General features: G+C 41.2%; 1 protein-coding gene across 1 annotated transcript in view; it reads left to right on the top strand.

The window, feature by feature from the left end:
• adam22 (ADAM metallopeptidase domain 22) overlaps window positions 1-22540 on the top strand; it is a 319406-nt gene that overhangs the window by 130826 nt on the left and 166040 nt on the right. Inside the window, exon 6 of the mRNA XM_069914278.1 lies at window positions 10024-10093. Coding sequence (XP_069770379.1) covers window positions 10024-10093 — 70 coding nt within the window. The remainder of the gene's footprint in view (window positions 1-10023; window positions 10094-22540) is intronic.

Below are 22540 nucleotides of genomic sequence, written 5' to 3'. Positions count from 1 at the left end.
AAAGAATCCAGTATAGGCAAAATTAAATATGTTGTAAACCTCTAGTGCTTGGAGTCCCACCACAGTAAGTAGCAGTGCAATCTTCCATGCATCAGGTTTTCTATGAGTCCAATGGCTTGTGTGAATCTTCGTTAGAACAACCTCAACTCGTGGTCGACATTTCCAGTCCAATTTAGAGCATCATAATTTTACACTCTCCATATTTTATGCTGATATCAAAACACCCTCTTGGCATTTCTTCCACTCCTGGTACCATGCACATTCCTGGTACCATATTTATTGTAATAAAGAAACTTGGGTTCTTTTAAAACAACTATACTTTATTAACTATGGAACTTATTCAGGACCATGTGGAGGCATCCATATTTTAGTCCCTGACTCCCACTAGTGGTCAGGAGGATCACTAGCAATCTATCACAATAATCCTAGATTTCCCTGCTATAAATTACTCCCCAGATCCATGCCATGTTCAACTTGCCAAAATGCAACTCCTCATTTTTTTTAATATTAAGTTCAAACAACTATTCCTCTGTCCACCTACCTAACTGATCACGATTCTGTTGTAACTTTTAGCAGCTGTTTTCACTATCTATCATAGTATCCTCGATAAACTTGCTAATCATTTTACATTTTCATGTAAATCTTTGATATAGGTAACAAACAACAATGGGCCCAGCACTGAACCTTGAGTCACACCACTAAACATAGGCCTCCAGTCCTATAAACAACCTCCGACCAACATCCTCTGCTATCTTTCATGAAGCCAATTTTTTATCTCATCTTGGATGCCATGCAGTCTAAACTTCCAGAGCAGCCTTCTGTGTAGACGCTTATCACCTGCCTTGTTGAAATCCTTATGTACATCTGTAACACTGCCCTCATCAACCTTCCTGGTCACATCTTCAAAAAAAAACTCCAATCAGATTTATATCCTTCTCACAATCACTAAACAGCCCTTGTCCATCCAAAAGCATGTCTATCTTCTCCCTCAAAATACTTTCCATTAAATTACTGACCACAGATTTTAGGCTCACTGGGATGTAGTTCCAAGGCCTTTCCCTTCAGCCCTTCTTGAGGAGATGCCCAACATTTGCCACCCTCCAGTTTTATGGTACCTCACATGGACTTAATAATGACCTATAAATCCTTCCTAGCCTCTCACAGTATCCTTGGATATATATGATCAGGTCCAGGAGACGTCTTCATTTATATGCATCAGGACCTTCAGCACCTCCTTAACTGTAATACTGACTGTTCTCCAGATACTATCATTGACTCCTCCAAGTTCCTCAGTCCTCGTGCCTTTCACCACAGTAAAATCAGAGAAGCCCTCATTGTGAACCTTACCCATCTCCTGTAGCTCCACACAGAGTTGACTGCATTGATTCATTGATTGTTTGGGGTCCCAATTTTTCTCTGGTTACCTTTCTGTATTGATGAAATCTCTTGGGAATATCCTTTAAGTAATCTGCCAGAATTAACTCCTGTCCCTTTTTGCTCTCCTGATGGCACTTTTAACCTTGCTTCTCAGTTCCCAAAACTCCTCCAGGTATATCATAGAACAAAAACAGCACAGGAAACAGGCCATTCAGCCCTTCCAGTTTGTGCTGAAACATCAGTCTGCTTGATACCAGCTGCTTATACCTGCCCCATACCTCCTTCTTGTTCTTAACCAAAACCTGAATTTGCCTGACCATCCAAGCTTCCCTTTAACATGAATATGAATGAGCACTGGCATACCTCAGGGCTGTGTGTTCAGCCTGCACCTGTTCATGCTACTGACCCATAACTGCATCACCAGATCCAGCTCCAACAGTTTGCAGATGACACAACAGTAGTTGACCTCATCAGTAATAATGACAAGTCACACTACAAAGGTGGAAAAACTCATGCTATGGTATGAGAATAACTACCTGAGTCTCAATGTGGATGAGATGAAGGAGATGATCGTGGACTTCAGGAGGACCAGGAACAACCACTCTCTATTACACATTAATAACTCTGTAGTAGAGAGTGGAGAGCACCAATTTCCTCGGAGTTCACGTAACTAGTGACCTATCGTGGACACTCACCATCTCACGTATTACGATGGTGCAATAGTGACTACACTTCCTGAGAAGAATGAAGCAGGCAAGGCTACCAGCCATCATTATATCAACTTTGTGCATGAGCTCTATTGAGAGTGTCCTGTCCAGCTGCATCGCAGTGTGGTCTGGTTGCTGCAGAGAAATGGATTGGTGGTCAATCCACAGGATCATAAGAGTGGCAGAGAAGATCACTGGAGTCTCCCTCCCCACGCGCTCCCCCCACCCCTGCCCAGCCATTAACAAGATCCATCAGACCCCGTCCTCCTGCACACAGAATCCTTCTGCTGCTCCGGTAAGGAAGGACATCACCACCAACAGAGCCACCACCACCAGGGTGAGAAACAATTTCTTCCCAAGGGCGGAGAGAATGATGATTACCAAGGGAATCACTTACACTAACTCTCCGAGAATCTCATATTCATGAAACAATATTTCTTGTTTTTATTTGTATATATGAATATTTGTCCTGCATATGTATAGTTTGTCTGTATGTGTGTTATGACCATTCTGATTGTGTGTTTGCGGGTTTTGCACCAAGGTTCGGAGAATGCTGTTGTACTCGTGCAATCAAAGGAACAATAAACTTGACTTGATGTACTCGATTCTTGTCAGCACACTTTCAAAAGCACCCCTTTTTTTTTAATGCTTCAAACTCTGCCTTCAAACTCATGTCCATTTGGAACAATCAGAGGTCTGTAGAATTCATGCCATATGGTCCTGGTGGTTTGCATTTAAAAAAATTACATCATGTTTAAGATTTGAGTAAAAATGAATATATGAAAGTTTTGTAATAATCATAATCACTTAATCTATGACCAACAACATGGCCTATCATTATAAATCCCACTTGCATGCATTCATTCCTCATCCCTCTTTGTCTTGTTTGTTCAAGCCTCTTAAATGTTGTTTCTGTTCCTGCCTCTATCACCTCTCCTGGGAGCTCATTCCAGACATCAACAACATTTTTAAATAGAAAATTTACTCCTTAGGTCCCTTTAAATCTCCCCTCTTGCACTTTAAATCCATTCTCTTATGTTTTAGACACATCTATTTTGGGACACAGAGTGGCTTCTTATTCCGTCTATGCTTCTTATAATTTTGCTTACCTCTATCGTGTCAGCTCTTAACCTCAGCTGGCGGGGGGGAAACAGACCTCGCCTTTTACTTTGTTATGACATAAAGTGATACCGGAAATTCTGTTGCTTTTATGTGTCATGACAGAAAATGATGAAAATGCAAACAGGTTCCTCCTTCCTGCTCTTTTGTCAAGTTAGCACACCAGGACGGATGAAGAGATTCAGCTCAAAATGCTGACCATTCTTTTTCTCCCACTGATGTTGCTAGAACTTTTGAGTTCCTTCCAGTAGATTGTTTAGGACTTGAGTGCTTGTGAGCAAATTCCAGTTAAGTTTGCCCTTCAAGATTCATCTCAGGAGCCATCCCTTGTCCTCCGAACCAGTGACCTCATGGCCCTTGACTATGTCATCCCCTCCCCCCTCCAGCCACTGTCTCTCATCTTATCCTCACTTGATTCTGACTGACTGACTAGCCATCCATCCCCATCATTCTCTCTCTGCACCATGATAGAAACTCCCCACTAGGAGGCTTGAGGCAAAAAGACAAAGCCCTGTTGTCTTTCAGCGACATGCCACACACCTTCTCATGCATTGTGGAATGTCTATCGCATTTGAATAATCCAACTGCAAACCTTGGAACCCTGTTTGGGAGAACTAATTGAATAGATTACTGTGATAAACAGTAGATTCAGTAATGAACCCACAGTACTTCACAAAGCTTGGCACTTGAAGCACATATGTTGATTCAGCTCCTTCCGTACTCTGGTACAGTGTCTTGCCTACAGCAGTTCAGTAAATGATGCAATCAACAACAATTGTTTGAATAAAGAGGAACGATTCAGCAGCGTTGTGCATAGAGCGAGCTGGTGCACAACTGGAAGGAATGAAAACTGCAGCAGTTTCTTATCGCCCTTATGATGAGGGTGAGTGAGCGCAATGTATTTTCCACAATTTGTGCCAAGGCATTACAAGGATCCCAGATATGATGCAAAAATTTAAGAATCATAAAGTTCTACAGCTCTGAAACAGGCCATTCTGCCCATCTTGTCCATACCAAGCTAGTCCCATTTGTGTGTTTTTTATCCATATCATTCAGAACCCTTCCTATCCATGTACCTGTCTAAATATCTTTTATATTTAACAACTGTACCTGCCATTACCACCTCCCCAGCATCTCATTCTTTAATTCGCTCACCCTCTCTAATAAAGTTTCCCCTCAGGTCCCTTTTAAATCTTTCCCTACTCAACTTAAATCTCATTTTAGTCACAGCTAATCTGGGGAAAACGGCTATGACTATGACCTTGTACATTTTATAAATCTATGAAAGGTTCCCCCCTTAGCCTATGTTTCAGGAAAATTAGTCCCAGTCTATCTTGCCTCTCTTTTTTTTTAAATTTAAAAAAAATTTAAATTTTAAATTTAGTCATACAGGACTGTAACTGGACAATATGTCCCTACGAGACTGTGCCACCGAATTTGCACCCCATTAACCTACACCTCAGTATGTTTTTGAAGGGTGGGAGGAAACAGGAGCCACTGGCAAAAACCCACATAGACACGGGGAGAACATACAAACTCCTTATAGACAGCACGGGATTCAAACTAAGGTCCGGACCCGATTGCTGGCGCTGTAAAGCTATGTCAATCATGTTGCCCAGCCCTTTACAGCTGCACTCTTTACAGCTTAGTATAATTTTTCATATAGCTGAGTGACTAGAACTGCCCTCAATGCTCCAAATGCAATCTCACCAATGTCTCATATAGTTGTAACATGTCGTTCCTGTTTCAGTACATACTTTCTCTAATGAACAGAAATATGACCATATCCAAGTCCTTTTGTGTATTGACTCCCAACCACATCCATGCAGTCATCTCTGTGAAGCGCTGCTTCGAGAAGGCAGCCATCATCATTAAACAAACCCATAATCCTGGCCACCTTCTCTCCTCACTGCTACCTTCAGGCAGAAAGTACAGATGCCTGAAAATAACCAGTTCTAGATTCAACAAGAATTTTTTTTAAATGCTACTCCATGGGGTTCTACTGCCCATTCCTCCTACCAATGGCTCCATACAGGTTTTAGATGGCCTGTGCAAAGAGCCGATGGTTTCATTTTAAAATCCTGCGACCATGGGTTCCTGGCACAAGATGGCAGCACCTGTGCTGGTAGTGGCCTAGAGGGGTTGCAGAATCTGTGGAAACAGAGGACAGACACAGGACACCAGAAAATAGGGAGAACATGCCCCATTTGAGAAGGAGAAGCAGAGGAGATGAACCTACAGGATGTGTCCAAGATGGCAGATGATCAGTGAGGGACTCTGTGGCTGAAAAACATGCAGCTGCGGGTGGGCCATTCATGATTTGAGGCAAATTTCACACATAGGCTGCGCGCTGCTGGCAACCTGCGGTCAAAGGATTCACACATTGGCTGTGGACTGCTGAAGACTGGTTCGAGACTGGCTGAAGGGGTACCAGGTATGAGAACCGCAGTACCGAGGGCGAGAGGGGCTTCCGAGGAGTCTCATGCCCTGAAGGCTTCCTGATTGTGTTGGAGGTTTGGATGTGGAACTCAAGTTGCCGATTGTTTGGACTGAAGTCTGTGTGGCTGCAGAGGCAGCAGGAGCACTAGAGGCCATTTCCACGGACACACAGTGACTCTGAAGGACTCTCTTTTGCTTCTCTTTCTCTGACTGTAAGGGGCATCGGGCAATTCCTGCTGATGGTGTGCCTAAAACCAGGCTGAATGCAATTCATGTAATATTACATTTGTTTTTATTACATGACAATAAAATAATCTTGAATTTTGAAATAGTTTCATTCCAAGAGCTGTCAGACTCTTGAACAACCCCTTGTTACACTAATCACGTATTGACTGCACCATTGCAAGTCATTTCATGCACTCAGATTACTGTAAATATTTGGAATCTATCTTGTGTATTTGTTGTCTCTTTTAATTTATTTCAGTTAGTTTACTATTATGGATTTTTCTGTTTAAGTACCTGTTCATCTGCAGCAAGTAAGTATTTTCATTATTACTTTAAAAAAAGTCATTATTTTGTCATTAGTTCATACCTTGCTTAGCATATGCTGCAAGTCAGTGTTTTGTTATGGCACTTTTAGCCCAGGAGGTAAAAAACTGCAAAATAAAACACTACAAAAAAACCCAGAAAACAGCTTGTACAACTTAAGAGCTCAGCAGTTGTCGAGTGACTACATTTGTGCTCAATGGTTTCTCCTACTAGTCAGAAATGTTCCATGATGACAAGGAAGGCAAGGCACTGCATTGTGGCCTCCTCTTCAAAAGCAGGAGTCACAATTCAGCCCATTTCCCCTGTAGAGTAAGTCACAGCTTGGTTCATCTCCCCAGCTGTAACCTCTTCCATTGAATCTGTGACGACTGCTCTCGTGTGTTTCTGAGTTCATTTTTGTCAGTGTACGATATATTTATAGTACATCTTGTCTTGTGTTTAATGTTCATTAATAACTATGTAAAACCCTATATTTATATCAATGATGCCCACATTTAAACCTCTTGGGTAAAAAAATAACACTCAGTAATGCATATCCATTATCTTTAGGTGATTCGGTTGGCCCTCGTGTCCAGGAATGCACCCTCAGTGATGTACCAGTGTACTCTGCTCACAGTCTGAAGATTTGATTGTAGTCAGTAACCAAATGGTAGCATTTTGTCCTCCTACATTATGGGCTGCCTACTCCTCATTCACTCTTGAAGAGTGCTTGAGATTCTGGGAGGGATTCTCCTAAGCAAATTCAAATTGCTCAATACAACCCAACTGTTAGGAACCAGTATTTAAAAAATAAGCTTCAAGATGTGGATGTTAATGGTATGCCGGGGGTTCTGAAAACTGAGAAGGTGATACTGGTTCAGCTCCTTGAAGCATTAGAGTTGATATTATTAAGATGCTGTGACACACGAAAGTCTGCCGACACAAAAATACCTGAGAAACTCAGCAAGTCTCGCAATGACCATAAGAGGTAAAGATATAGCCAATGTTTCGTCCCTGTGCCTTTCTTCAAGGTGTGAGCAAAAAGCAAGCAGGCGCTGGAGTAAATGAGACACAGGGATAGGGGAAGCAAAGCAAATGGGGGCAAACAGTTTCCAAAGCAGTCAATGTTAATGTCATCCTCCCATACAGAATATGAGGTGCTGTTCCTCCAATTGCTTCCTTCTTCCACCAGCTCCTTTATTCAGACACAAGCCTGCTTTTTGCTCAAACCTTGAAGAAGGGCTCAGGCCCGAAATGTTGGTTACATATCTTTTCCTCCTTTGTACACTGTGTGACCTGCTGAGTTCCTTCAGCATTTTTGTGCTTTTATTATTAAGGTGCTGTTTGGTTGCAATATTAAGGGCAGTTATTTTCCTAATAATTTCACAAACATAAAATGATAGAGACTTAATGATATGCTGGAAAGGAATATCGAAAGTGCTCTTAAAATCACAAGGAGAATATGTTAACTTTTATTTCCCTTGGAAAATTGCAGGGTTCTGATGGAATGGGATGTTATGTTGAAGTTATATAAGACATTGGAGAGGCCAAATATGGAATGTTGTGTACAGTCTGGTTGCCTAGCTACAGGAAGGATATCAATAAGATTGAAAGAGTGTAGAGAAAATTTACTAGGATGTTGCCGAGTCTTCAGGAGTTGAGTTTCAGGGAAAGATTAAACAGGTTAGGACTTTATTCTTTGGAATGAAGAAGAATGAAGGGGAGTTTGTGAAGGGTATAGACAGAGTAAATATGAGCAGGCTCTTTCTACTGAGGGATAAATACGAGAGGACATGGCTTTAGGGTGAAAGGGGAAAGGTTTAGGGGAGCATTAGAGGGAAGTTCTTCACTCAGAGAGTGGCGGGAGTGTGAAACGAGCTGCCATCTGTCGTGGTGGGTGTGAACTCGATCTTGAGTTTTAAGAATAAATTGGATGGATACATGGATGGGAAGAGGTGTGGAGGGATATGGAATGGGAACAGGTTATTGGGACTGGCTTAACAGTAGTTGGCACAGACTAGAAAGGCTGAATGGCCTGTTTTCTGTGCCATAGCCTTCTTTGGTTCTAATCCCCACCTGGGGAAGTGTCTTGGAATAAACCATTTGTGAGAAGCAAATGTTCTTATTCATATTTCATATTTCTTTCTATCAGCTGAAATATTTATTGTGACATGAACTAAAATAAAAGTTAACGTGTTGCATGTGCGTTAAATAAAAAAGCTGGGCTAATGTTGCTGACTGTGCCTCGGCTACACTTGCTGAAGCTCAGTAGAGAGGACGTTTCTGTATCCTGGGGTTGATTTGAGCATTGCCTCTATTTCTGAATGGGGTTCTCTAAGCATGAGTTTTGCATAATGAACAGAATTTCCCAGCACTGTAATGCAGCTTAATCATTCTTGATCCTAATCATCTTGGACTGGGATCCAAAGCCAAGAATTTACTCTGCACAGTAAATTGCCATCTGTTGTTTTGGTAATCTAATTGTATGATGGTAGAGGAGGGAAATCAAAGAGAAATGGAGCAAAGCTGAGTACTTAAGTCATCATGAAACCTGTTAAGGTTATAAGAATGCAATTCTTGAGGTGCAAAATCATTTCCTCCAGTACTTGGACTGTTGTTGGCATTGGAGCTTTGTCACTTGCGAGCTGTGGCTATAAGATCATAAGTGCAGAAAAAGGCTATTCAGCTCATCGAGCCTGCCCTGCCATTCAATCATGAGCTGATCTATTTTCCCACTCAGCACCATGACTCGGCCTTCTCCCCATAACCTTTGATGCCCTTGCTAATCAAGAATTCACCCCCTTCTGCCTTATACATCCAATGATCTGGCCTCCACAACTGCCTATGGCAATAAATTCCACAGACTTACCACCTTCTGGCTGTAGAAATCCTGATGCATCTCTGTTTTAAGCGGACGCTCTTCAATCCTGAAGTTGTGCCCTTCTATCCTCGACTCTCTCACCGTGGGAAACAACTTTTCTATATCTATTCTGCCTGCACCTTTCAACAATCAAAATGTTCCAAACACATCCCCTCTCATTCTCCTAAATTCCAACAAATGCAGGCCAAGAGCTGTCTGCACTCCTCATATAATAACCCTTTCATTTCCGGAATCATCCTGGTGAACCTCCTTTGTACCCCTCCAATGTCAGCACATCCTTTCTTAAATGAGGAGCCAAAAACTGCTCACAATACTCCAAGTGAGGTCACACCAGTGTTTTGTAAAGCCTCAACATCACGTTCCTGCTCTTATTTGGATTTGAATTTTCTTTTGGTCAGTTTCCCTTTCTTGCTTGCATTGTAGCTGATAAGTGACCAGATCTCTGGGGTTAAGCAGTTCTTGCAACTACTCCAACTTTAGTACTGTCCAAAGATGTAACAACAGTTGTGAAGGAGACAGGGTAACTTTAACTTATAATGTGATGACCTTGGCTGAACAAACCTATCCTCTCATTGAACGTTTGTTTGGCTGCTCCTGGTCATCAGTTTCTTGCTTTATATTTAAAGCAGGTGGTGTGATAGTTCTTGAGCAACCCCAATTAGCCAGCACATGCACCACCCAATGGGACAATTCTTTACAATTTATTGCACTTATAGAGGATGAGATCTGACAATGTCAATGCATTCTCCTTTTGTTGACAAAACGGAGACATTGATGGAAACATTCCGTCCTCCTGAAATTGCCTTCATTCAGCTGTTACAAAAGGTGGCATTGAATTTCTCTTTTGGTTGTTCTGATCAATTGCTTTGATGTTCAGAAGCTGATGCTTTGGTGACAAGCAGGAAATAGACATGAAATTTGCTTCCTCACTGCATGGATGCTATTAAAATTATTGATTGTTTCCATCCTCAGTGGTTCCTTTTATGTTGGAAACTACACTTACTTGATTGAACCGGTACCAGGGAATGAAGAAAGCTCATTGGTGAGTTTTGCTTTGAAATTTGCATACATTGAATGTTATAGTCCTTTGCTGCATTTCTTTGACAGCAACTTCCCTTTAACATGACAATCCATTACATCTCTTGTGTAAAAAGTTTTATTTGTTCCATATTAATGAGTGCCTATAGAGCCAGAGAACATTGCAGCATCGAAACAGCCCCTTTGGCCCATCTAGTCCATGCCAAATGACTTTTCTATCAAATCTCATTGACTTGCACCTGGAACATAACTCTCCATACCCTTCCCACCACGGACCTATCCAAATCTCTTGTAAATGTTATGATCAAATCTGCATCCACCACCACCATTGACAGCTTTCTCCACAATCCCACCACCCACTGAGTGAAATTTCCCCTTAAACATTTAACATTTCACCCTTAACCCATACCCTTTAGTTATTGTCTCAACCTAACTCAGTGGAAAAATCCTGGTTTCATTGATCCTGTCCATAACTCTCATAATTTGGTACACCTCTTTCAAATTTCTCCTCATTCTCTGAAACTCAAAGGAATAAAGTCCCAACTATTCAACCTTACCTGAGAACTTGGATCTTAAAGTCCCAGCAACATCCTTGTAAATTTTCTCTGCATTCTTTCAATTTTATTGATATCTTATTGATATATTGGTGACCAAAATTCCACACAACACTCCACATTTGAACTCATCAATGTCTTTTACAACTTCAACATAACATCCCAGCTCTTATGTTCGATATAAAGGCCAATTATCCAAAAGTTCTCTTTAACATCCAATCTACGTGTGACACTGTTTACAAACTATAAGTTTACTGCTTTGCCTATTATGTGATCCTGGGTTCAGGCATTATTTTCAGTGTCAGGTTTGAAAACAAAAATTGTGTTTTATGGAATATCAATTATTACTTTCAAACATTAAAAGCTTTCTTTCTACCTTTTCCTTCAAGCTAACATAACAATTGTTAGACTATTGCAGAAAATTGCATGCTGCATACCATGGAACTGATTATATTATTTGAACTCTAGGGATTGTGTCTCGTGACAAGGACTTACAGTTGCATACAAGGCAACAACTGTCGCCAAAATTATTAATCAATTCCCTGTTACTAATTGGGAATATAAGCATGCATTTAAATTTTGTTGTCAAATATGATTCCCATGGTGACTCCATTGCTAGAAGCAGCTATAGTTCCTCTTTTGCGTCCATTACTCTTTGAGCTCTCATTGACCCTTTGGTAACTTAAGTCCATCCATGATTTGAATACTGTTGTCCTGGTAAGTGAAGGTTTTCACAACTCCTGTCTTTTTCATAAATGTTTGAGCAGGCTTATCTTAAAGCCATCCATTGGGCATTTTGAAATAGGAACAACAATGTACAGGATGAATTCCCGGAATGTATTCTAGATTAGAATCTTAAAAAACTGACAAGGAAATAGGCTGTTTCAGATTTAGTACTGTGCAATGAGAATGGGCTCATTCATGCTGTAGAGGAATGCTTGAGATCAATAACCATCATATGATTAAAATTTTACGTTAAAATTGTAATGATGTAGTTCACTCTGAATCAAGGATTTTCAATGTACAGGTATGCGCTGCTTAACGTCTGTTTGGGCAATGTCTGACCACATATAAGTCTGTCATCCATGCTCCCATAAGGTTATAATAGAGTTCAGAAATCCTGCAGTGTTTGCTGCAATATAAAGAAATTTATGAAGAAAAGAAAAAGAAAATGATGCGAACAACACTGAACATATTCCTGAAGAAGCCAACACCTCCCTCAGAAGAGCCTCAGCCAGGTCCTACTGAGTGACAGTTCATCAATGGAGGTTATCCTCCTGAAACTCTTTCAGTGGAACACAATGAGGAAGATTCTGATCCTCTTTGTTAAACTGTGTGTGATATAGGCTAAGAAAGTGTTTACATAAAAAGTGTAAAAAGTGAAAAAACATCAACAGTTTAATTTATCATGTTCAGTATCCCATATAGCTTTGCTAAGTATATACAGCAATGCAGTGTTCACACGTTGTATAACACCAAAAACAGAACATACCGTGGATGTTAAGTGGTGCATTCCTGTGCATGGAATATGTTGCAGATGCTGGTACAATTATGACACTTTAGAGACATTTAGACAGGTATTTGGATCATAAAGGTTTGGAGAGATATGGGCCAAATGCAGACAAATGGGACAAGCAAAGCGAGGCAAACTGGTTGGCAGGAATAGTTGGGTTGAAGGGCCTATTCCCATGTTGCATAGCTCTATGACTTTAATCTGACACCCAAATGATTTGAGACTTTGGCAGCTGCTGGTTCCATATGAATGAGTTGTCCATACACAGACTCAAAACATCAACACAGGGTTATGCTAAAATCTTCAGGCATATCTGATCCTGGCAATGAATTTGTTTGTTTAAGCTTCTTACATGTATTCATTTTCAGTGGAACTGTACGTTTGTTTAAATGCACTTTCTGTCCTGGACTGCTTCATTCTAGTAGGACAAGGAAAGAGTTGGAAGATTCATCTGCTGCAATAGTGCATACAGTGTAATTCCACCCCTGCGTTTTTAGTGAAAATAATGACCAAATTGAATTTGCTTTGATCTCTGATCAAATTTCAAATGCAGTCACAAATGGAACTTTTGTTGTATTGATTTGCAAACTCCTACTCAATGGACACAGGACAATTTTTCACCCACAACTTGAACATTATTCTGTTTGACTTGTTACATGTTTTTCTTGTGAAAATACATAGCATTTCAGCATAACTTCATGGTTTACAAATTTATTTTTAAACTGCTGATGTGTATGCAGCTCCAGGATTAATCTCATACGGACTTTTCTCACATACTTACATATACGACATTGGAACAAACAGAGGCAAACTAATTTCAAAGAGCATTGTTGTCCAGGATCATTGCCATTCTATCAAAAGTCTAGTTTTGTCTTTGAGCCGTATCAGACTGTACTCTCTGTTGCTTTTTGAATTGGAAGAACTGCTGCATGATGAAGTTTCACATGAATGAGCAGCGTCAATACCTGTAACCCTGATAAAAAAATTTAAAATTTACATTTAAAAAATTTGGACATACACCACCGTGATGGTCCCTTCCAGCCCACGAGCCACTGCTGCCAATTAAACTCAGTTAACCTACAACCTCCCCCCACCCCCCCATACGTTTTGGAGGGTGGAAGGAAACAGGAGTGCCTGGAAAACACCCATGCAGACACAGGGAGAATGAACAAATTCCTTACAAACAGCGCTGGATTCGAACCCGTTTGCTGACGCTGTGCTAACTGTTACGCTAACTGTGCTGCCCTTACATTGATCATGCCACCCGAGCACCAGTTTAGAAGCCAAGTCTTTCAAGATGCCCCACAACTTTTATCCCCTCACCTTAAAGAGTCATCCTCTAGTATTTGCTACTGTCACTCCGGGTAAAAGGTGTTGGCTGTCAAACCTATCAATGCCTCTCATAATCTTGTGGACCCCAATGTGTTTTGTGAATGCCAGGACTTTATTGGGAATGCATTGACCCTGATCAGCAACGTGCCTAAGCCCGTAAAGAGCAGGTGCTGATGCTGTCATATCTGGAGAGTGGCAGTGAGTTTGTTTCCCTCACTTTTCTTTATACCATGCGCATAAAGAAGCTAGGACATTGGCCCAGAGCTTCTTGTCAGGAAAGAGGCTCCCAGAGGTTCCTTTCTAGATTAGTGTAAGGGCCACCTTAGGTATCCTGAGGTCAGAATGTAGATACCCACCTGAGCCACCTAAAGTAAATTAGACATACAAATATGTGGATATGCATAATGATGACCGGTGACACTCATTTCCACAGTGAGAAGCTGGTGTTGAAGCAGCCACATGGATCCATTCCAATTTGCCTACTGCAGCAACACATCTATCGCAGATGCCATCTCACTGGCTCTACACAAAACTCTGGAACACCTGGCCAGCAAAGATGCATACATTGGGATGCTCTTTATCGACCACAGTTCAACTCACATCCACATCACCATCCCTCCCTCAAAACTGATCAGCAAACTCCAAGACTTGGGCCTCAATCCCCCATTTAGTACAACAACAACCACCATCTACAAATTTGCTAATGATACCACGATAGTGGGTTTATATATAAAGGGGCGACAGAAGGGAGATTGAAAATTTGGCTTAGTCGTGCACTAACAACAAACTCGCATGTAATGTCACCATAACCAAGGAGCTGATTGTGGACTTTAGCAGGGGAAAACTCAAGGTGTATGATCCAGTGATCACTGGGGGACCAGAAGTGGAAAGGGTGAACAAATTTAAACTCCTGGGAGTCTCAGAGGACCTTTCTTGGACCCAGCACACTAATGACATTGAGTGTCATTACAATCTCTAAAAGAGATTGCAGTGGTTTGGTATGACAATGGAAACCTTGGCAAGCTTCTAAAGATACAGTATGTAGTGGAAAGTGTGCTTGCTGGCTGCATCACAACCTGGTATGGGTACACCAATGCCTCTGATTGGAATGTCCTGCATAGGGTTGTAGACATAACCTAGTACATCACAGGCCAGACTCTCCCCACCACTGAGAATTTCTACATGGAATGCTGCTGTTGGAGTGCAGCAGCAATTATCAATGATTCATACCACCCAGGATGTACTCTGTTCTCACTACTGCTAGCAGAAAGAGGTATAGGTGCCACAAAGCATTAGAAAAATGGTGGTGCTACTGGAGCCACTGGTGCAGACCCATGGGGTGCGAGGAGTGGAGATCCAGTGCTCCTGTGGGGTCCAAGTGCCCAGTCAACTGCTGTCAGCTCTGCACAGGCTTTGAATGGCCTGTTAATGGAGTTGATGATAGTTTAATATAAAATCCTGCAACCGCAGGGTCTGCACCCAAAATGGTGTCGCCTCTGATCGGCAGCAGCCATGAGGGGTTGGAGACTCCAGCAGAGCGGAAGACTGGTGCAGGGCACCAGAAAATGGGGGGGGGGGGGGGTCTATCCCCCCGTCTGAGAAGGTGAAGCAGAGAGACTGCCCATGGGGATGATGACCACAACGGCGTACCAGTGAGGGGACCCTTCGGCTGAAAGGCCAATGCATGTGGCCGGCTGCTGGCGACTCAAGGCAAGGAACCCACGGAGGCTGTGGGTTGCTGGAGACTGCTGTTAGAAGACTCACGCCGGGTTGCAGACTGCTGGAGACTGGCTCAAAACTGGCTGAAGGGAAACTAAACATCAGAACCAGGATGTGAGGGGGTGCTGAAGGGTTTCTGACTGCGTCGAAGATTTGGATCTGGAGTTCGGATTGTCAATGGGTTTGGACTGGACTCTTTGATTCTGTGGAATCACTGGAAGTGATGACTCTGGGAGGAGTCTATTTCGTTTCTCTGACAGTAAGAGGTGCTTCAGGGAATTTCTGCTGTTGGCAAATCTGTCTGCCTTACAATAGGCAAAAGCAATTTGATGTAATATGACACTGTTTTGTTACGATGACAATAAATTGAATGTTGTATCTTGAAAGGCTCATACCACCAGGTTCAGGAACACTTGTTTCCCCTCTTCCATCAGACACCTCAACAACAAACTCAGTGATAGACTCATTTAAGGACTCTTAAATTGCACAATATTTATGAATGAACATTTATTTTTTCTTTATGTTTTGCACAGTCAGTTTGTTTACATTTCTTTCCTTGTTTACATTTCTCTCTTTAGTGCCACTATCTTTGCTTGAGTACAGTTTTTTGCACTACCGATAAATAGACCTGCAGAAAAAGAAGCTCAGGGCTGTATGTGATGTCATGTATGTACTCTGATAATAAATTTGAACTTTGAAAAATAATTCCAGGTATGATGATTGTAAATGTTGGTACATATCTAAGCATTCGCAAATGTTTGACTTCAACACAGGAGGTGAAACTTGGTCCTTTCAGAGTTGTCATTTGTAATTCATTTTCCAGATGAGTGAGCTCATGCGAACCATATGTTACAATTTTAAGATGAGCAGGTTAGGCAAGATTAGAGTGTGTTCATTGCAAACTAGAATAAGGAAGTAGCAGACTTGTTGATTGTGCCAATATTCCATCTGGGAGAAGCCAAGGTACATGACAATACAAAGAATCTACAGGAGTTGGTATGGTTAGCACAACACTATTACAGCGCCAACAGTTTGGCGGGCAGCAGCCTCCTTTGAAGAAGACCACAGAGCCCACCTCACTGACAAAAGGCAAAGGAGGAAAAACCCAACACCCAACCCCAACCAACCAATTTTCCCTTGCAACCGCTGCAATCGTGTCTGCCTGTCCCGCATCGGACTGGTCAGCCACAAACGAGCCTGCAGCTGACGTGGACTTTTTTACCCCCTCCATAAATCTTCGTCCGCGAAGCCAAGCCAAAGAAAGAAGATTACAGCGCCAACAACCAGTTTCCAATCTGGTACTGTCTGCAAGTAGTTTGTATGTTCTCCCTGTATCTACTTGAGTTTCCTTCCACCTTGGTGTATTGAGGGGCTTGGGCTTGTGGGACAGAATCGCTTATTACTGTCCTGTATGTCTAAATTTAAAAAAAAATGAATAATGAACAAAACTTACTAAAAATAACATAAGAAAACCTTACAAGAAAAATATAGGAATTAAAAAATGCCAATTTATAAGACGTGATGTTTTTCACTCACTAGAGAAAATCAATGGGAAAAATTCAAGTGCTTAAAAATGTCATCTTCTGTAGCACTTTCAATTCAGGGATAAGACCATTGTAAGATCTTAAGATATAGGAGCAGAAGTAGGCTGTTTGTATCATCAAGTCTGCTCTGCTGTTCCACATGAGCTGATCCATTCTCCCACTCAGCTCCACTCCCCTCCCTTCATCCCCATAACTTTTAATGCCCTGACTATTCAGATACCTATTAGTCTTTGCCTTAAATGCACCAAACGACTTGGCTTCCGCAGCCACCCTTTGTAGCAAGTTCCAGAGCTAAATGAGCACCCTTCAATCCTGAAGTTGTGACTTCTTGTCTTAGACTCCCCTGCCGAGGAAAACAACATTACCACATCTACTCTGTCCAGGCCTTTCATCATTCAAAATACTTTCATGACATCCCACCCTCATTCTTCTCAACAGCAAGGAGTACAGTCCAAGAGCTGTCAAACCTTTCTCATATGCTAATCCCTTAATTCCAGGATTGCCTTTTGAGATTTGGAATTTATAAATGTAACTCCATATTTGGATGAGAAAATATGAACCTTTTAGTGAAGCATCTAATATGTGGACATCATTAGATTCTATAATAACTGCAGGGACTAAAGCACACAGAAATTTGAGCTGATTGAATTGAGCAAACTTGGATTGGACAGTATAGGTCACGTCAGGTTTAAATTCAAGTTTATTGTCACATACAGCAAGATACAATGATGGAGTTCGTTTTGCAAACAGATATGTCATACTAAGTACAAGTAAGACACTGAGCTAAAGTGCAGATTTACAGAGAGATCCAGTTGGTACAGAGCTACTGCAGCATAATTTTACAAGAGTGAGGTCATTTCAGGTATCAATTAACAGGAAATAAACTGTCCTTGGATATGGAGGTGGTGTGTCATCTCATACTTGCAAATCATCTTTCTGACGGGAAGGGAGTGAAGAGAGTGGCTGTGTTTAATACATTGTCTATTTTTCCAAGGCAGTGGGAGTTATGGATGGAGTTGATGGATGGGAAAAGGGGTGTGTGATGCACTTTCAAAACACTCTATAGTTTCTTGCAGTTTTGGGCGGAGCAGTTCCTATACCACACAGTGATGCATCCTGACAAGATTATTTCAGTGGTGCATCTGCAGCAAGTTCTGAAGGATCCAAGCGATGTACAACTTCCCTTAAGCTTCTGAGGAGCTAAAGGACTAAATGTGAATGGACTTGAATGAGTCAATGGAGATGTTTACCCCTATGAACTTAAATCTCGTCACTGTGGATGGAAATTGATGGGGAGTGAGCGCCACTCCTCTTTCAAATGTCTATGACTATCTTACTGCCATTGAGAGTGATACCTGGCACAAAGCTACAAGTCACTCTTCAGTACTCCCTTATTGTTGTTAGAGAGTTTTCTTTTGACAGTGGTGTTGTCTATGAGTTTCTAGATAGAATTTGAGCTGTGTTTGGCCATGCATTTGTGGGTGTACAGGGAGAAGAATAGAGGTCTGATTACATAGCTTTGTGGTCCTCCGGCTTTGAGGATGATTGTGGAGGAGGTGCTATTGCCAATCTTTGTTGATTATGGCCTTGGGATAGAGAGTCCTGGATACACTTGCAGAAAGGCCAAGGTCTCGGAGTTTGGGAATTAGTTTACAATGATTTGCAAGAGAAATTTAGCAGATCAGACAGCAGATATGAATAGATATAGTTAGTCAGCATTTCAGCTTGGTACTTTTTATCAAAACTAAAGTAAAAGGATGGTGATGTTCACACAAAAAAAGGGGGCAAGAAGCTTGGAAATGGGAGATTCCAGCATCAAGCAGTCTTTGTGTTTTTCTCTTGGGGATGAATTTCTTTGGTATTATTGTGTAAAGGTAAAGTGGTGGTCATTGATGGCCAACAAAACTAATAGAATTTTTAAAGGAAATAGCTATAATTGTGTGCAAGGGAATATTTTATAGATATGGTTTCTGGAAGCCTAGAGAAGAAACTTCCACTTAAAATAAAATTAAAGGAATTGAAGGCTCATTATTGGCCTGAGTCACGGATTGCTTAGGCAGTGGAATGAATATATTAGTGATTGTATTTATATGGGAATATATTGGAGGGAATGGATAGGTGGCATCCCATAAGATGGCATCCCAATTATTCACTGCTCATTACTTCCATAGATAGTATTATACAAAGCCTTGTATCTAACTTGCCAAGAAGAAGCCATGCAGACAGATCAGACCTCTTACTGAGTGGAATAAAAAACCCACAATGGATGGATAACAATTCCAGTGTAAGAACATTAATATTGGATCAAAAAACAGTTGATCAGTGTGTTTTCTGGTACGCTGAAATGAAGTTGAGTTGAAAGAGATTGAGATTCTTATGAGCTATCATTAAGATATAACAGTAAAATGATCAAAAGGTGGATGTAATGTTTGGGGTTAATCTAGAGACTGACACTACTGGGTTAGAAGTCATGTTGCAACTAAACCAAACCTCAGGTTCAAGCAAATACATGGGTTTCTGTGTGGTGAGGAGAATGCAAATAGGCTTTGAAGGAATTTATCAAGTGGAAAAATTTGTGACAGAAGCATGGATAAATGTTGTGCAGTTGATTGGGCAATCGAGTTCAACAGTTGAAGTGCAATTGAGGTCAGGTGACCCAAACATCACTATAAAAGTGAGGATCTGGTTAGCGGAGTGTCATTGTTGGAGTAGGGTGAGCCAGAGTGGAAAGGCTTTGGCTCAAGCAGCTTCGGCGAATAGGGGCTGAGATGGTGGTGCAGGAGTTGAAGTAAGAAAGGATAACCCTATTCGAGGAAAAAAAGGATTCAGCAGTTAGGCACAGGAAAGGGCAGGATTCAATTTTTTTTCTTCTAGTTCAGTGGTTCTCAACCTTTTTCTTTCCACTCACATACCACTTTAAGTGATGGAGTAGTGGCTGGTCAGGGAATTCCAGCCCTCTCCGGAAAAGTTGAAAAAAAACACACAAAACACAAAGGTACAAGAATAAAAATTAAAACAAAGTAAAAGTAAAGGTGAGAAGAAAACAGCAGCGAAGAGAGAAAAGTCGAAAGCAACGGGAAAAAGAGAAGAAGAAAGAATGTCGGAAGAAGAAGGTGAAGGCCTTACCTGTCCGCGGAGGCCCGCTGCGGAGAGAGAAGCCCGCTCCCTAAGGTCGGTGGAAGTCCCGAGCTTGGGACTACAAAAATGGCTCGCGGAGCCGAGTAAAAGTGCGCAACCGCGCTTGAAAAAAAACACACTGACGGGAGGGGGGAACAGCTGAGGAGTCGATCTCCACAGCTGAAAGTGACAGCTGCAACACAGCGACAGGAAGAGAACATAGAAAATAATGAGAACAAGAAAGAAGAGAGCAAAAAGAAAACAAGGAAACAACAGATGGCCAACCCAGAGGAGGAAGAAGAAGAAGAACATAGAGAAATGGAAGAAGAAGGGAAAGGCAGGACAATGGATATATTTTTTTAAAGAATATATGGAATCAGTAAAAGAATGGCAATTACAAGAATTTAATGAAATAAAAAGAAGAATTAAGAGTGCAGAAGAAAAAATGAATAAAATAGAAATGGTCATGTCAGAGATAGGAAAAAGAGTGGATAATGTGGAAGAACGAGAAATAATTGTAGAAATGGAAGTAGAGGACTTAAAAGAGAAACTAGAAGAATCTAATAAAAAAGTTAAAGAGGCACATGAGCTGTTAGCTCAGAAGATAGATATAATGGAAAACTATAATAGAAGAAATAATATAAAGATAGTGGGCCTTAAGGAAGATGAAGAAGGCAAGAATATGAGAGAATTTATAAAAGATTGGATCCCCAGGGTCCTAGGAAGACCAGAATTACAGGAAGAAATGGAAATAGAGAGGGCGCATAGAACACTAGCCCCGAAAACACAACCGCAGCAAAAACCAAGATCCATTTTAGTAAAATTCTTAAGATATACAACAAGAGAAAATATATTGGAGAAAGCAATGAAGAAAATAATAGAAGACAAAAAGACACTGGAATACGTTGGCTGGATGGGAGAAACCAGAGAATATCGGTGGATGAATGCTTCTCAGACTGGAGGCTTGTGATTAGTGGTGTGCCTCAGGGATCAGTGCTGGAACCATTGTTGTTGCCATCTATATCAATGATCTAGATGATAATGTAGTAAGTTGGATCAGCGAGGAAGGTTTTCAAAGCTTGCAGATGGAATCTAATGCATACAGGTTTGAGGTGTTGCATTTGGAAGGACATATTCAGTGAAAGGTAGGGCACTGAGGGGTGCAGTAAAACATGGGCATCTGAGAATACAGATATATAATTCCCTGAAAGTAGCATCACAGGTAGATAAGGTTTTAGAGAGAGTTTTTGGTATATTGACCTTCATAAATCAAAGTATTGTACATAGAAGCTGGGATTTTATGGTAAAGTTGTATAAGGCATTGGTGAGGTGCAATTTTGGTCATCTAACACCAGGGAAAATATCAATAAGATATGAAGAGTGCAGAGAAGATTAACTAGGATATTGCCCAGATTTCAGGAACTGAGTTGCAGGCAAAGATTAAACAGGTTAGGACCCTATTCCCTGGAGGAGAGAAGAATGAGGGGAGATTTGGTAGAGGTATTTAAAATTGAGGAGGATAGACAGAGTAAATGTGGATAGGCTTTTTCCACTGAGGATAGGTCAGATACAAACCAGAGAACATGGGTTAAGGGTTAAAGGGGAAAAGTTTAGAATGAACATGAGGGGGAACATCTTCACACAGAGTGTGAAGCTGAAGTGGTGGATGCGGGCTCAATTTTAACATCTAAGAAGAATTTGGCCAGGTATATGGATGGGGAAGGTCTGGAAGACTATGGACTGGGTGCGTGTCAGTGGGACTAGGCAGAAGAATGGTTAGGCATAGACTAGAAGGGCCAAAGAGGCTTGTTTCTGTGCTGTAATGTTGTATGGTTATTTGATAGTGAGATAGAGGATTCTCCAGCAATGCTTCTCATGATATTAATAATAATGGTAATGAATTTAATGTCGTACACATTGTGCAATGTACATTATGGATCAAAATTCTTTCTTGCACCAGCTGACCATGTATTTGTAAAGAAATATAATAGTAAACTAATTTAATTGAATGAAATTAAAGAGACAATAATTAAATAGATAAAATTCTAACTGCAGTGCATCTGCAGTTCAGGGATTGCACCACAGAAATTATATTTTGGAGTATGATAAAAAATACCACAAGATAAGCAGAACGCTACAAAGAAATATTGCATAAACTAAGTTAAAAAAAATCTCAAAATATTGAATGAACTCAGCAGAGCAGTTTGCGCCTGTGGAACATTATATGAGTTTGAAAAACTTTGACCAGAATTGCTTTTGAATTTAATTAAATCTAACTTTTCTCTAAATTTCCTTTTCCCATCCCCATCCCTTGTGGTTTCTCCTTAGACCTGTCTCTCCATCTCTCACACTATCCCATACTATCCTCCTCCAGCAACCCCCCCCCCCCCCCCCCCACCAAGCTTGCTTCTTTCCCACTTCATATTTAATTTCACTTATTCTATCCTAGACTTGATAAATTGTTTTCACTGGCATTTCTGTCCATGGGAACTGTTTGACTGCTGAGTGCTTCTGGCGACTTTTTATTTGTAGAAGTTGGAATGCTCTTTTCCAATTGTACCAACCACTGGTTGGACCACACAGTATTGTTCGCACTTTTGATCATCACACTGTAGGAAGGATCAGATTGTGTCAGAGGGGCTGCAGAGGGGATTCTTCAGGATATTGCCTGG

The sequence above is a fragment of the Narcine bancroftii genome, chromosome 1, assembly GCF_036971445.1.
Source record: "Narcine bancroftii isolate sNarBan1 chromosome 1, sNarBan1.hap1, whole genome shotgun sequence".
NCBI lineage: Eukaryota > Metazoa > Chordata > Chondrichthyes > Torpediniformes > Narcinidae > Narcine > Narcine bancroftii.
The sequence above is the reverse complement of the archived record's forward strand: the minus strand, read 5'-3'. Positions and strand labels throughout refer to the sequence as shown.